Source organism: Antedon mediterranea, chromosome 4 (genome assembly GCF_964355755.1).
Source record: "Antedon mediterranea chromosome 4, ecAntMedi1.1, whole genome shotgun sequence".
NCBI lineage: Eukaryota > Metazoa > Echinodermata > Crinoidea > Comatulida > Antedonidae > Antedon > Antedon mediterranea.
The window spans coordinates 5,356,617-5,370,080 of NC_092673.1; the positions used below are offsets into that span (position 1 = coordinate 5,356,617).

Below are 13,464 nucleotides of genomic sequence, written 5' to 3' on the forward strand. Positions count from 1 at the left end.
CAACACGATCAGTCGTGTTCTCGAATCAATTGAGTAGGCTATACGGGAGGCTATACTGTGTGGTGGTATAAGGAATTCATATTGGCTATTGCATAAACTTAAGATGAATCCAATCATATTTATCTTCATTTTTTCAAGTTTTTCAATATTTGGTTGGATTGCGTATAAATGGGTTTACTCTCGAGTAAGATCTGCATTCACACGATGTCGTAGTAAGAGAGATATGAAGGGGAAAACTGTTATCATCACTGGTGCAAATTCAGGTGAGAAATGTTAAGTCAAAAAGTACATTACATTTACAGTACTTTGTTTGGTGGCGCTGTTTTAGTTTAGTCCGAAAGGACAATTATATACGTGTATAGCACCCCACCCCGAATATGTATACCTATTCATTCATAAACAAAAAGAAATTTGATATTTAAAATTATAAATTAAGTATATTCTCATTGCAGCTCATATCAAATAAACTAAACGGCTTTTGTACGCGCGCGTTACAGTCATTTTGTCCAATTATCGAGTCGCGTTTGATAAATGTCTTGGGTTGTTGCGCTTACGTCCTTGTCCTAGTGGGAACACAGCTTAACGTCAAAGTTGCCATACTGTTGCAAACATTTTTTTTAAACAAAACTTGTGCACAATTTCAGGAATCGGAAAGGAAACCGCTCGTGATCTTGCCAGACGAGGAGCAAAGGTGATCTTAGCATGTCGTTCTTTATCTAAAGCACAAGTGGCATCCAACGATATTCGTGCAACGACTAAAAGTGAAGAAGTATATGTAAAACAGCTAGACATTTCGTCTCTTTTTTCAGTGCGACGATTTGTAGAAGAGATAAAGCGAGAGGAAACTAGACTTGATGTTTTAATTAACAACGCAGGAATTTCAGGTACGGTATTTATGCAAATTCGTGTAGTTCCGGGTTCAATTTATCCATTTCGACTTTGCCACCTTCAGTCATAATATACTATGAACGTACACTTGTTGCAATTAATAAATATTGTATTTCAGTACATTATATTAAATAATTATGTTGCTCTGTACATTTTTGTAGCACTTTGCACCCAAAACATAATCTAATTTACCTTATCAATACAGTTATTAAATGGATTACCGTGGGCCGACAAAACTCCCGTCCATTTTGTCTCAACCAATGTCCACCTGTATAGGCCTAAGTATAATAACTTTAAATTAATTCTTTTGTTTGTCTGTTCGTTGAATCATTGCTCCATCCAATCATCATATCCCCGAATCTCACTTGATCGAACCAAAGCAAATATAACCGAACATACACTTTAATTTATTAGCTTTTCTGATTTTCTTTTCTAAGCCCCCAGTGAGCAAAGTATAACAGAAGAAGGGTTAGAGCTGACATTTGCAACCAATCATTTAGGACATTTTTTACTTACCAATCTTCTTCTTGGTAAGTTCTATGGAGAGTTAAACCGGCCCTAAACTACATGATTGGTTGGCCTACTAAAATAATAATATTGATTGGTCAGAAACAACATATTACTTTATGAAATTCACTGTCAACAAATAGTTTATTTATTTAGACGCGGGGAAATTTGTTGGGTTCCGAAGGTGTTCTTTTTATACTGTTTTATTCAGTTCCTTAAAGCTTGGTTCTAACTAGGAGGACGCAACGCAAGGACGTAACGCAACGCAAAGTGATTTAACAAATCACAAGCGATGAAGTATTAGAAAAGTCGCGTGTGATTGGTCAACTCGCTTTCGTCTCTACGCTCTAGTGGGAACCAAACTTTAAGTGTCATTGGTTAAAACGCTTGCATTGCGTTTACGTCCTTGCGTTACGTTCTAGTGGGAAGATTATTCAAACAGTTTGTCATTGGTAAACTCGCTTGCCTTTCGTCTACGTCCTTACGTTGCGTCATAGTGGAAACTGAGCTTAAGCGAGTTGATCAATGACAAGCGACTCTTCAAATAATCCATCGCTTGTGATGGTCAACTCACTAAAGCTTGAAACTAGATACAGTATTAAAAGGACCTTCGGAAAATGTCCCCTAAATCTAAGATAACATGCCCTTTCGAGGACTTTGTTACCAACCAATAGGTCGTAAAAGCAACGTAAAGCTTGGTTTTCACTAGAGACGCAACGCAACGACGTAACGTAACGTAAGTGATGGCAAGCGAGTGACGAAGTTATAGACAGTTAGCAATCACAAGAGAATAAGCCATCGCTTGTGATTGGTCAATTCACTTGCGTTGCGTTACGTCCTTGCGTTGCGTCGCTAGTGGGAACCACGCTTTACGTTCCGTTTACGTCCTTGCGTTACGTCTCTAGTGGGAACCAAGCATTAGGAGGTACATTAAATAGCGGTGTACCTCAGAGTGTCCCAAAGATACCCTAAAAAAATATACCTCCAATAAGGAAAATATGTATATTTTATTTAATATCTATAGATTTGTTAAAGAAATCTGCACCTAGTCGCATCGTTATAGTTGCTGCAACGGCCTATCGATTCGGCGAGGCATCGGAGTTTGAATTTATGTCAGGTTATCCGAATGTTGAAGAATATGGTCCTTTAGGAGCAATGTATTGTCATAGTAAACTTGCCAACGTCATGTTTTCACTAGAATTAGCGAAGCGACTGGAAGGAACGAGTGGGTATAATGTAATGTGATGTGCCCATATGGACATGATGATGTCATATCACTATCTTGGGCACATCAATACCATATTTGGGCACATCACTCTTTTTTATTGTCAAACTATTTGTCTGTAAACAGAGCTTAAGAAGAGATTTGTAACAGCGATATGATGATGGATGAAATAATGCAAACAAGAGAAGTTATTACTTTCAACGAAAGGAGGTTGCTGAGAGATGATGAAAGAGGAGGACTGACGTGACGTAGATAGGTAGATAGAGATATAGAGGATGATAAGTGATGAAGGAGGAGAGTCAGTTTTAATAATTGTCACAAAAACGGCGGATTGGAAAGATAATAATGCGGATAAGAATTAGATGACAATTAAAATAAAGATGGAGATGGAAGTTCTGACCTTGATATGATAGTGGTGGTGGTCTTGATGATAGCTACCCCGTGATAGAAGTTGCATTTTCGTTGGAATGAAATGTGATGAAAGTGGAGGGATACGTAATAATAATATCCTGGATTTATATAGCGCCTAATGTTGTGAAACCTCTGTACATAAACTAATACGATAAAAGGGATTCCAACCATGCCAAAAAAAAACAACCCGAAGTAAGGGGATACGCCATCGTCGCTAACCAGGGATCGGTCTATTGAACCCCGGTCAATACCTGTGTCTCGGGATCCCGGACTCAGGCGCCTCCTCCCTGCTTAAACTAGATATAAAAAAATAAAAAAAATAAAAATTCTACGGACACCATCACAACGACAATAGGATGAACAAAAGAGAGAGAGAAGAAGAAGGTGATAAAAAGAGAATGAAAAGAAAGTGACGATATCAGCGAAAGGGATAATGATGTATGACATTAGAATTATAACGGGTTTTTTTTTTATAAATATTTTAACTTTCAGATGTGACGGTCAACTGTTTACATCCTGGTATTGTCAACACTGAATTTTACAATAATTCGTCTAAATACCTTCAAAATTTCGGTTTCTTTTCAAGATTTGTCTTTAAGGTAAGCTATTCTTGAATGAGTAAAAACAGCATAGTACATATTTGATTGTAATTTAGTACTATTCAAGATGTATTGTCCCCCTGAAAAAAATAATTATTAACAAAATTTTGTTGAATATTCCATTTTAATGTAACATAATTTGTATCCACTTTGACCAAAAATTGAATCGAAAATAAAAGTATTCACCTGAAAAAATGTAATTTAAAGCAAAAAATAGTCAAATTGCCAATGGATTTTTCGTTGAATTTTTTACGATTTATTTTGTCATTTTATAAGTGGAAACCTTATTTCTGACGTCTCTGACTTCCAGCAACATCATAAAAACCCCGTATGTAGTTTGATGCAATGTATTGAATATATGTTACATACAACATTTAACTACTACTACGCAGAACACATGACGATTTTGTTACTGCTTTAGCTTTAACACGTTTATAGTTGATGCTACCACTTTATGAAAAGTGAAATACAAGATTAAGATTTCTATTTTCTTCCCTAGTCACCTACGGAAGGCGCCCAGACAAGTATACACTTAGCGGTATCAGAAGATGTGGATGGGGTTACCGGGAGATTCTTCTCTGACTGTCGGGAAGAGAAACTCGAAGAGATTGCTCTTGATAAATATGATGCCAGAGAGTTGTGGCAAAGAAGTGAACAACTTACAATGAAATAGTAGCATTTAAACCTATTCACGCTGTATCATATCTAGCGACAGTAAACATCGCATCTTCTGACAGAAAACTTCGTCTTATATTGGATATATTGTATAGCCTCTTCTGATCTGACCCAGTATATCCTCTGATTGTTAAAACGTGATTTCATTATGAAGAGCACTTACCTTTACCATCTTAATTCCATGATGGTGATGACAAAGAAAACGATCAGAATTATTTGATATAAATCGAGCGTGCCATACACAGTGCCAATGGGGAATTTTAGCTCTAAAGCTCTGTCAACATTATAAAACTAAGACAAAAACATGTGTCCATATATGGAAATGATGATGGCATATCACTACCATATTTGGGCATATCACTAGTACCATATTTGGGCACATCACACCTTTTTTGTCAAACTAGTTTAATAGTGTAGACAGAGCTGTATAGAGCACTCTGGTACACATAAATGAACAATTCCCGGGTTGTCCATTTTATTACCTCTTTTATTCATGTTTTAGGCTTTGCTTTATTATAAAAATATTACAAGGAATAAGTCACATTTTTTTACTAGTTCAACTGGTAGAACACTTGCTTCAGTGAGATGAAAAACGATGCATTCTCTCGAAACATATTGTATCAAAACTTTCAAAATTTATGTAGGTTTTGTTTCCGAAATATATAAAAACAAAAATAAACTAATAGCCTTACTTTTTATTTGACATAAACTTTACAATTTGCATGCCTCTTTCTTAAATTCTTCTTAAAACATCACCATTAACATAAAACAATACTTCTAAACACAAAGGCAAGTTCCTTAGCATTATCTTATTACTTCTATATTATTGTATAAATGAAAAATAAATAAAAAATAAAAAATTACTTCCGACATTTCTAAATAATTATTTCTACTGCAAAGAATGCATAATGTATTTGTGTTTCAAAGTCTGGAAAAGAAAACAAAGTGTTGTAAAATTTACAAAAATGCCAATGTTAATAAAGATGATATAAACAATTCTATAAATATTATAATACTGAATTTCAAATAGAAGAAAAACAATGTTGATAAATGAATACAAATGAAGAATGATATATAGTTATGACAACGTCATAAGACAAGGACTACAACATCATTATTATATTAATTATATTCCATACATTGATTAATGTGAATTATATTTGAAATAACGTTCTTACAATCCACAATTATAGTTTATATGTAACCGCATTATTTGTAAACAATAGCTTACATAACATGGGCGGAGCATTATATGCATTTTTAGATATACGGTTAGTTCATATTTTTGCGTATCAACAATTTTTCAATAGGCCTAAAGTTTAGGATATATTTTGATTAATGAGCAAATAAAAATTGACCTAAATAGAATTATTTAATTTTTTGAATAACAAAAATGAAAAAAATATAAGCAAAACTTTAATATACTTTCTTAATCTTGTTAACAGCGACAAAGATAAAATTAATAGCTAAATTAAATTATTTTTCTTTAAAATCTCAAAAATAAAACATTTGCATTAAAAATTTTCAATGACATTGATTTTTAATGACCAAAAAATTTAATATACAGTACTTTAAATAATTGCTTGTACTAATAATTTCTATTTTTAATAATAATAATAAATGTTCAAATATTTAATTAGGACTAATTTTGTGACAAATATTCTTTGTTAACCCAAACATATTCCAGCGTAAACACAAATTATTTGTTAATAATGATAATCATCAAATTTTAGACATGAAATTGATACATAAATTGTACAGAAATATACATAAATTTGTCCATAAATTTGGAATTCTTCTTAAATATAAAAATAAACAATATAAATAAAGAAAATTTCATTGAGTTTAAAAAGGTAGCGTTGTTTGGAACTGTACAATTTTCACTGCGCAAACCAAAACTTACAGTACCACATATCCAATGAGTTAAAAGGTAAAGCTACTTTTATCATTATGGCAATTAACTTCTCTAAAACTTATAAACATTAAACTAATCTATATATATTTTTTTCATATTTTTTACATTAAATTTTCTTTTATAAACATTTTCTTGGTCTTAATATATTTTCATGATACCAATGTTGCACAAATATAAAAATAGTAAAGAACCTAAAAATGTTGTAACAAACAAGGTAGGTACTGGCACCTTCTGTCAATTACAGGCACAAGGCATCTGCCAATCAAAGGTTGTCACCTTGGTAACAACATGCTCTGGCCACTCCTACCTCTGAGGTGATGACCCTAGAATAAACTCACTGGATTCCTCAGAGTCTGGAGTTTCCTGAAATAATTATAGAAAAACATAAATGACTTTTGAGGAAAATGAAATATTAATAATTTTTTAGTTTGGAAAAGTATGAAAGAGCCCAGACAATGTGATGCATGATGCTGGATGTCGTTTTGAGGGAAAGAGCTTCTCCGAGATTAAGAAATGAAACAGCGAAGGTGGACACCCAATCATAACGGCTGATTGTCCTGTGACAAATAATTTCTTCTTGCCAGTTCCCAACTGGACACGCATTTAAGTTCTCAACATTATTTGTATAGTATGGCCGGTAGCATATGTAGGTCTCTTTCAACATTGAAAAGGCCTGCTGGCCTGGGGAGGTATGCACTTCATACTAGTTTCCCAGGCACTTTCACTAACATCCTTGTACCAAATTGGTAAAGCTTATCAGACCAACAAGGCAATCAAAATAATACATTGCATCATCCATCATTGATTGCCAATTTGCATCTGGTGGGCAAATGTAATTTCCAATGCTTACCTCCATTGTATTAGACTCTTGGATGGCCAGTTCCATATTATGGTCATTTGAGTCTTCTTCCTTCTCAGCGTCTGGTAATGGAAGAACATTCGGAGGGTAGAAACAATCTGCCTCTTCTTCGGCAAGCATCTCCTCAAAACAGATCTCTATAAATTCTTCCTCTTCCAGCTCTGCTAATACCTATATTAATCAAACGCAAAAGTAAAGTACAGTTCTCCAAAAAAACTACTCCCATTGCTCTTCACACCGTAAGATAAAGTGACAGTTTACTTTTGCTTGGGATATTTAAGACCTATTGTATAGATAGTCAACTTATCTGATGTAATCCACTAAGAAACAATTTTCATAAGCTAATGAATGTAGCAGGTATTTTTCAATTGAAAATGTTACACTCACTCTTGCTTTCAGTTCTATTTGACTCAAAACATCTAAGACAACCAGGCCCAACATCTAAATCAATCAGCTCTAATAACAAGATGATTTTGCTTATGGGCATGTTTGTATTTCTTATTGGCACGATCATCCAGCAACCCTTATCATTTTTGGTTTTTTAATGTAATCATTTTTGTTTTAATTTTATTGCAAAAATTAATCAGAGGAGACTATAAATAAATATTTATTATTATTATGAAATATAATCTTTATGACATATGAAATATTCTCATTGTATTTGAAGAAAAAGTCAATAAGACAAAAATAAAAATACCTTTTTATCAAATTCCTCTTCTTGGCCCATCCATTCATATTCAGCAAAAGGATTTGAGCTGCTATTCACCTCATTGTTGACTACTGGGTTTACCAATTTAGTAATTCCGACCATTTTCTAAAAAGTTAAACAAGAGCAGAAAATATTGGTTTTTGTTCTGGTGGTGAATAAAATATAATTGTGAGATTATTGGTAGCCTAGGCCTAGTCTTCATTAAAAAAAGTTATCGATCTGGAAAAAATAAATTGTATTATTTAGGTCAACTTTGGGAAAATCCGAAATTTCTATCCAAATAACAATAATGTCGACATGACTATTTTTAGAATACATAGCACAACAATCAAAAATTATAATATAATTTTATAAGGAAATGACATTGGTTGAATAGTTTTCGTATAACTGGCCATGGCGTTGTATAATATAAAAGTTCATATGCTTATTAGGCCCTAAACACTGTTGATAGTTTGCCTACACAAGTGACGTGACAAGCACTGGTTTTATTATGGGCTAAAGCTAGGCCTAGCTAGCCTACCAGAGCGAGGCCTGGAGAGAGTGGCGAGTCAGCCATGCATGATAATTGATATGGACTGCTAATGAAAAATGTAGCATCATTTAATTAAGAAATAAACACAGTATTAATGCTCAAATTGTTACACATGGCATCATTAAGACATTTATATTTGTTTGTACTCATTATACGTACGCTTTTCTTCAATTTATCACAAAAAAGACTAATAATTGCAGGCACCTTTCTTTGTTTTGTTGTAGACAAAAAATCAAAGCGACATTTACGAGCGACAGCGACCTGACCTTTGAAGGACCCATCCACAACAAATTATTTTAAAAGAAATATATTTTTTTAACTTTATCAATTTGAGTTGCATTTGAATTATTATATTTGATACTTATTATTCAAAATGTATATGTACTAAAATAAATAATAGGCTTATAAGAATATCGAAATATCTAGAAAATAAAAAATTGTATGGCGAAGAGCCTGATAGGAAAGCGCCACCAATGGATCAACTACTTTCAAACTTTTTTAGTTTAGATTAAAAAACAATATAACGTACTTTATAATTGCTTTTTATGTTATTTTTTGAATTAAATTTTACAAATAAATGCATCACTTTACAATACTTTGAAATAAATTGGCTGTATGTTTTAATTAATAGATTTTGAGGTCATAATAAATAAAGACCCAGGGCCATATTACTAAAAAACCAAAGATCTTAGAATTATAGTTTTTATTAAGATCTTGAATAAACGCACCTTAGTTTAGATTGATTCAAAGACCTTTAGTGGTAGATCTATTAAATGTATTTGGTTAATTAGGCCAAAAATTAAAGATTTTTGCGGAAAAAGATTAGATAGATAAATTAGATAAATAATCAACAACCGCTGGTGGCGCTACATAAAAATCTATTTTAATAGATTTTTATTAAAATTAAATTAAAATTTGCATGTAAAATCAAAGATAGTTGGTAAAATGAGGGATTTTCCAATTATTTTCAGTTTTTTGGCCGAATTTATATTATTTTCAGTTTTTTGGCCGAATTTATTATTCATGCTTTACATTTTATATAAATTTTAATTTCAAACTAATAATACTTTCAGCTTTTTAACATTTCAATAACTTTGCTATTATTTGTTTTTACTGTTCACATACCACAGGTGTTGTTGGTGTAGTACTGGTGGTATGTATAAATTAATTAATTGTGACGGGATGGCGAGAGAGCCCTCAGCGGCTTTGTAGGTGATATATTTGATTATTATAATACACATAGATATAAAGTTATATGAACTAAATCATGAAATACGATGAGGGTAACAATAACATTCTTCATCGCCTCCTTCGTCTTACTTTGTAGGCTTAAACACTGCCATGTGATTTGGTGTGGTAGGCATATCGATGTGGTGTGGTGGTGGTGGGGTACTTAGCTGAATGAATTTGCAGTGGACATTGGCCTTTAGTTCCACATCATGGACCTTAAGTTTTAAAAGCATAGGAGTTTTTACACCAGGTTCCATACCAAAATGTTGGTACCATAATTCAAAATTATTGGGTCATTTAATCCTTCCTTTTCTTTTTATTTAATAAATATGTTATGTTAGTGATCCTCTCTATCCAATTTCTTTTTTTATCTTTTCTTCCCCAATGGAGATTTTGTTCAGTTGGACTCCAAGTAGTCTCCATCTGTTTGTTTTCCCCTCAGGTCCTCGTAAGTATTATTAATTGTTGTCCCCATTCGTTGATTTTTAGATTTTTGTCCATTTTCTGTTGCTTCAGTAAGAAAGCTGTTATTATTTATTGTCTCATGTCTATAGACACTACGGTTTTTAATTATTTCATGTCTATAGGCACTTATGATTGTTGATTGTTTTGTGTCTATAGGCACTTACGATTTTTACTTGTTTTATGTCTATAGGAACTTACGATTGGTAATTGTCTCATGTCTATAGGCATTTTTTTAATGTGTTTGTGTTTGTCATTTCAGGTTCATAATAAGGCACTATTGTAATGTCATCTGACACCATAAAAGTTTACTTTGTTCAATTGTTTAGTAATTTATGGCTTTTGTTATATGAGGTGGTGCTTCAGAAGTTGTCCCATGGCTAGTGGAAGTGATTCAGGACAATACTCGGGTCACTGACCTGAAAGATAATGAAATATTTTATGCCTGTAGCTGCAAAAAATAATATAGTATAGAATGGAATTAAAAGGTACTGTGTAAAAATGTTTGTGCCAAAAACTTTATGCTAAGAGTGCGTTATCAAGTTGTTAGTTGTCCATCTTTATTTAGCAGGACTTTGGAGGCCGGAGTTGATCCATACTAAAGATGGTAGAATATCCATTTAATATCTATTATGCACTGTTTAATTAAGAAATAATATAGTTCTACCATCTAAATTGAACTTGAGTGGGTAGAAGCAGAAGATATACTAAAAGCATTTGGTGTGATTTTTTTCGCCCCACTTAAAATTATATATCAACTTCACCATGATTCACACATTTATGATTTATACCTCATCACATCATGATAAATCATAAATTCATCCTATTTTGGCTACTCCTTTTATAACAATTCTTGCAAAGATGTTAATATAACGATTGTTTTTTTTTAAGTTTTTGAAATTTGTTAGTTTGGTTTGGAATGGTTGTGCAATCTCTTGACCTAAATAGTACTACTAAATATACAGAGAATTAGGAAGAATAAAAGTAGGTCTAAAAGATCAAGAAGAATAATTGCTAAAATGGACCCAGACTAATAATGCACAGAGAAGAACTAAGAATTACTTTATAAGGTAAGAGTAGTTAAACTTTATATTGGTTGCAGATTTTGTGGTATTCTTTCTTCAACAACATTAAGGTATATAGCATAGAACTAGGGCAGATTCATAACACTTTTAATAGTTCATCGTTCCAGTTTTTTAAGGCTGTAAGTAATGGCAAGTTAGGCTCTGCTCATCTACTGCTAATCAAAACCTTGTTTTCTTTAAGAATAATATTGTTCTTGATAATTATCCTATCATGATGAAACAATTACGAATGATTATTCCATTGATACTGACCTGTACTGGCTCTACCCCTTGTTAATTATGGCCTTGGGCCTACTGTTAGATCTTGTATCTTGATAGGCTTCAAATATTAATGATGACATGATTAAAGACAGGCAATCAGACAATGGTGTTAAGTTCGGCACTTGCCTTCTATTAATAATTTTAAAGATATTACCTTACCGCCCGTAGAATGTCTGGCATCATTTAACAAAATAATGATGTTAAAATTGGTTATAATAGAATGGACTACCAAATCTAGTTTTAAATTGTTGGTTTTAAACTTTATTCAAATATACTAAGTAATAATTTTAGTTCAGTATTTTCAGTTGAACTTAATTAGAAATACCTAAAATATACATAATAAATATGATAAATTCATAAAATTTAATAATGTTCATAAAAAAATAAATATGAATAAATATATTTAATATATTCATAGAAATATAATACAGTAATATTATAATTGAGAAAATAAAGATAGATATTACAAATTATTAATAATTGATATTGTGGCACTGTTGACTGGTGCAACTTTCTTTCAAATGGACATTTGTTCAATCTATACATGGGTGCATTTTTTTTGCTTGGTTAACCTGAAATTTCTATCTCTGCTACATTCAGTCAATGCTGCTTGCTTTTCCCCATTATCCATTCTTGCACTGTTTTTTCAAGTACTTATTTACATAAAAACACAAGATCCAATTGTTTGTATGGGTAAGTCTGTATCAAGTGGCTATTGGTCGGAGTTCAATTCCATATAGTTTTTCTTATTCTTTCCTGCCTTGGTTCTCTTCTCAATGAGTTGATTCTTCAAAGACGTATAATGTCCCGGTTATTTGCTTAATTCAACACCTTAGCGTTCCTAATGACTGCTCAAATATATCCGACTCCGTCAAAGGCACTTACAAGAACACTCACTTTGTTTCTGAATTTACGTAGGTGGCGATCATTTGATTATTATTTGTTAGAACAGTGTTTAATAAAGTATTGTGTTGCAATATATATGAAGGATTGTTTGTATAGGTTTGTTCTTCACTTTCTCCAAGTGTCTACTCGGCAAGGTGGCTTATTCAGGTACCTGGTATACAAGTACCTCATTTTGAATGAGTTTTTAATTGTCATTTACGTTCTTACTGTTACTAACAATACTATTTGTTATAAAGTACCCATCCTCAATACATTCTTCTCCATTAATTAACCGTTTTGCATTGCCTTCTATTTGAACATATTTTAAAAAGTACACATTTCTATATATTTTTTTAAGGAAATAAGCAACAGTCGTGTAGCCAGGATTTTTATAGGCAGTTGTTTTTTCCACAACAGAGGGAAAAAATTGTCATGAGATATTGCTAGTTAGCAGTGGTGTAACCACTATAAGCACTCACTGGCTATAGCCAGTGGCCCTGGATCTTATGAGCAGTGTCCAGAGGTAAAAACAGCCATTAAAATATGTCGAAAAGGGCTGAAACCACCCGAGGCCTCCAGCGTTGATTGGCAAGAAACATAAACAATACATATAATCACAATGAATTGAATGAAAAACAATAGCAATTTTGTTTAAACAAAGTACAGTATATCAACTATATTATCAAATGACTGTAATATAAAACAATATAGATTTTAAATAAAATAATTCCTGTCAATCAAAGTAATATCATTTGATGCATTCAAAGTAAAAAAACGTTTTGATAAATTAATTGGTATTGAAACTATTAATGGAACATATACAATTACATCAACAGGTTGTGATTTACTAGTTGAATAAATATTAATTAAGTTGAAACCGGTCCCAGGAAATGGCATCATCATCACACCTGAGTTAGTCTCCTACTTTTTATCAATTGATATTCTAAGTTCTATTTTGTGACCGTACAGCTTGTTGTCCAAAACACGAGCAATCTTCAAGTTGAAAGACAACAAGATGGCATTGGTCGGTCTCATATATATAGTGTACTAGTCTGGGCTCCAGACGGAGTTTTTTCTTAATATTAGTAAAAATATAAATATTTTTGCACATATGGCGTTTCATACGTGTATTACTGGAGTTTCAGACAAAAATCGCGGTCGAAATAAACACAAATAAATTTAAAAAAAAACAATACACACTTGGGGCAAGTCTAATAGTGT

General features: G+C 32.5%; 2 protein-coding genes across 2 annotated transcripts; one reads left to right on the forward strand and one right to left on the reverse strand.

Annotated features, from left to right (window-relative positions):
• Positions 1-223: 223 nt before the first annotated feature.
• On the forward strand, positions 224-4,303 carry LOC140046698 (retinol dehydrogenase 14-like). Its single transcript, XM_072091405.1, has 6 exons — positions 224-263; positions 645-884; positions 1,326-1,418; positions 2,420-2,620; positions 3,524-3,630; positions 4,130-4,303. Exons 1-6 carry the CDS (start codon positions 224-226, stop codon positions 4,301-4,303), a joined length of 855 nt encoding a protein of 284 aa, XP_071947506.1.
• Positions 4,304-4,985: 682 nt separating this feature from the next.
• Positions 4,986-8,576, reverse strand: LOC140047935 (polyadenylate-binding protein-interacting protein 2-like). Its single transcript, XM_072092967.1, has 4 exons — positions 8,480-8,576; positions 7,777-7,893; positions 7,071-7,250; positions 4,986-6,583 (listed from the first exon to the last, which is right to left on the reverse strand). Exons 2-4 carry the CDS (start codon positions 7,888-7,890, stop codon positions 6,524-6,526), a joined length of 354 nt encoding a protein of 117 aa, XP_071949068.1. The 5' UTR covers positions 7,891-7,893; positions 8,480-8,576; the 3' UTR covers positions 4,986-6,523.
• Between the last annotated feature and the right edge of the window lie 4,888 nt (positions 8,577-13,464).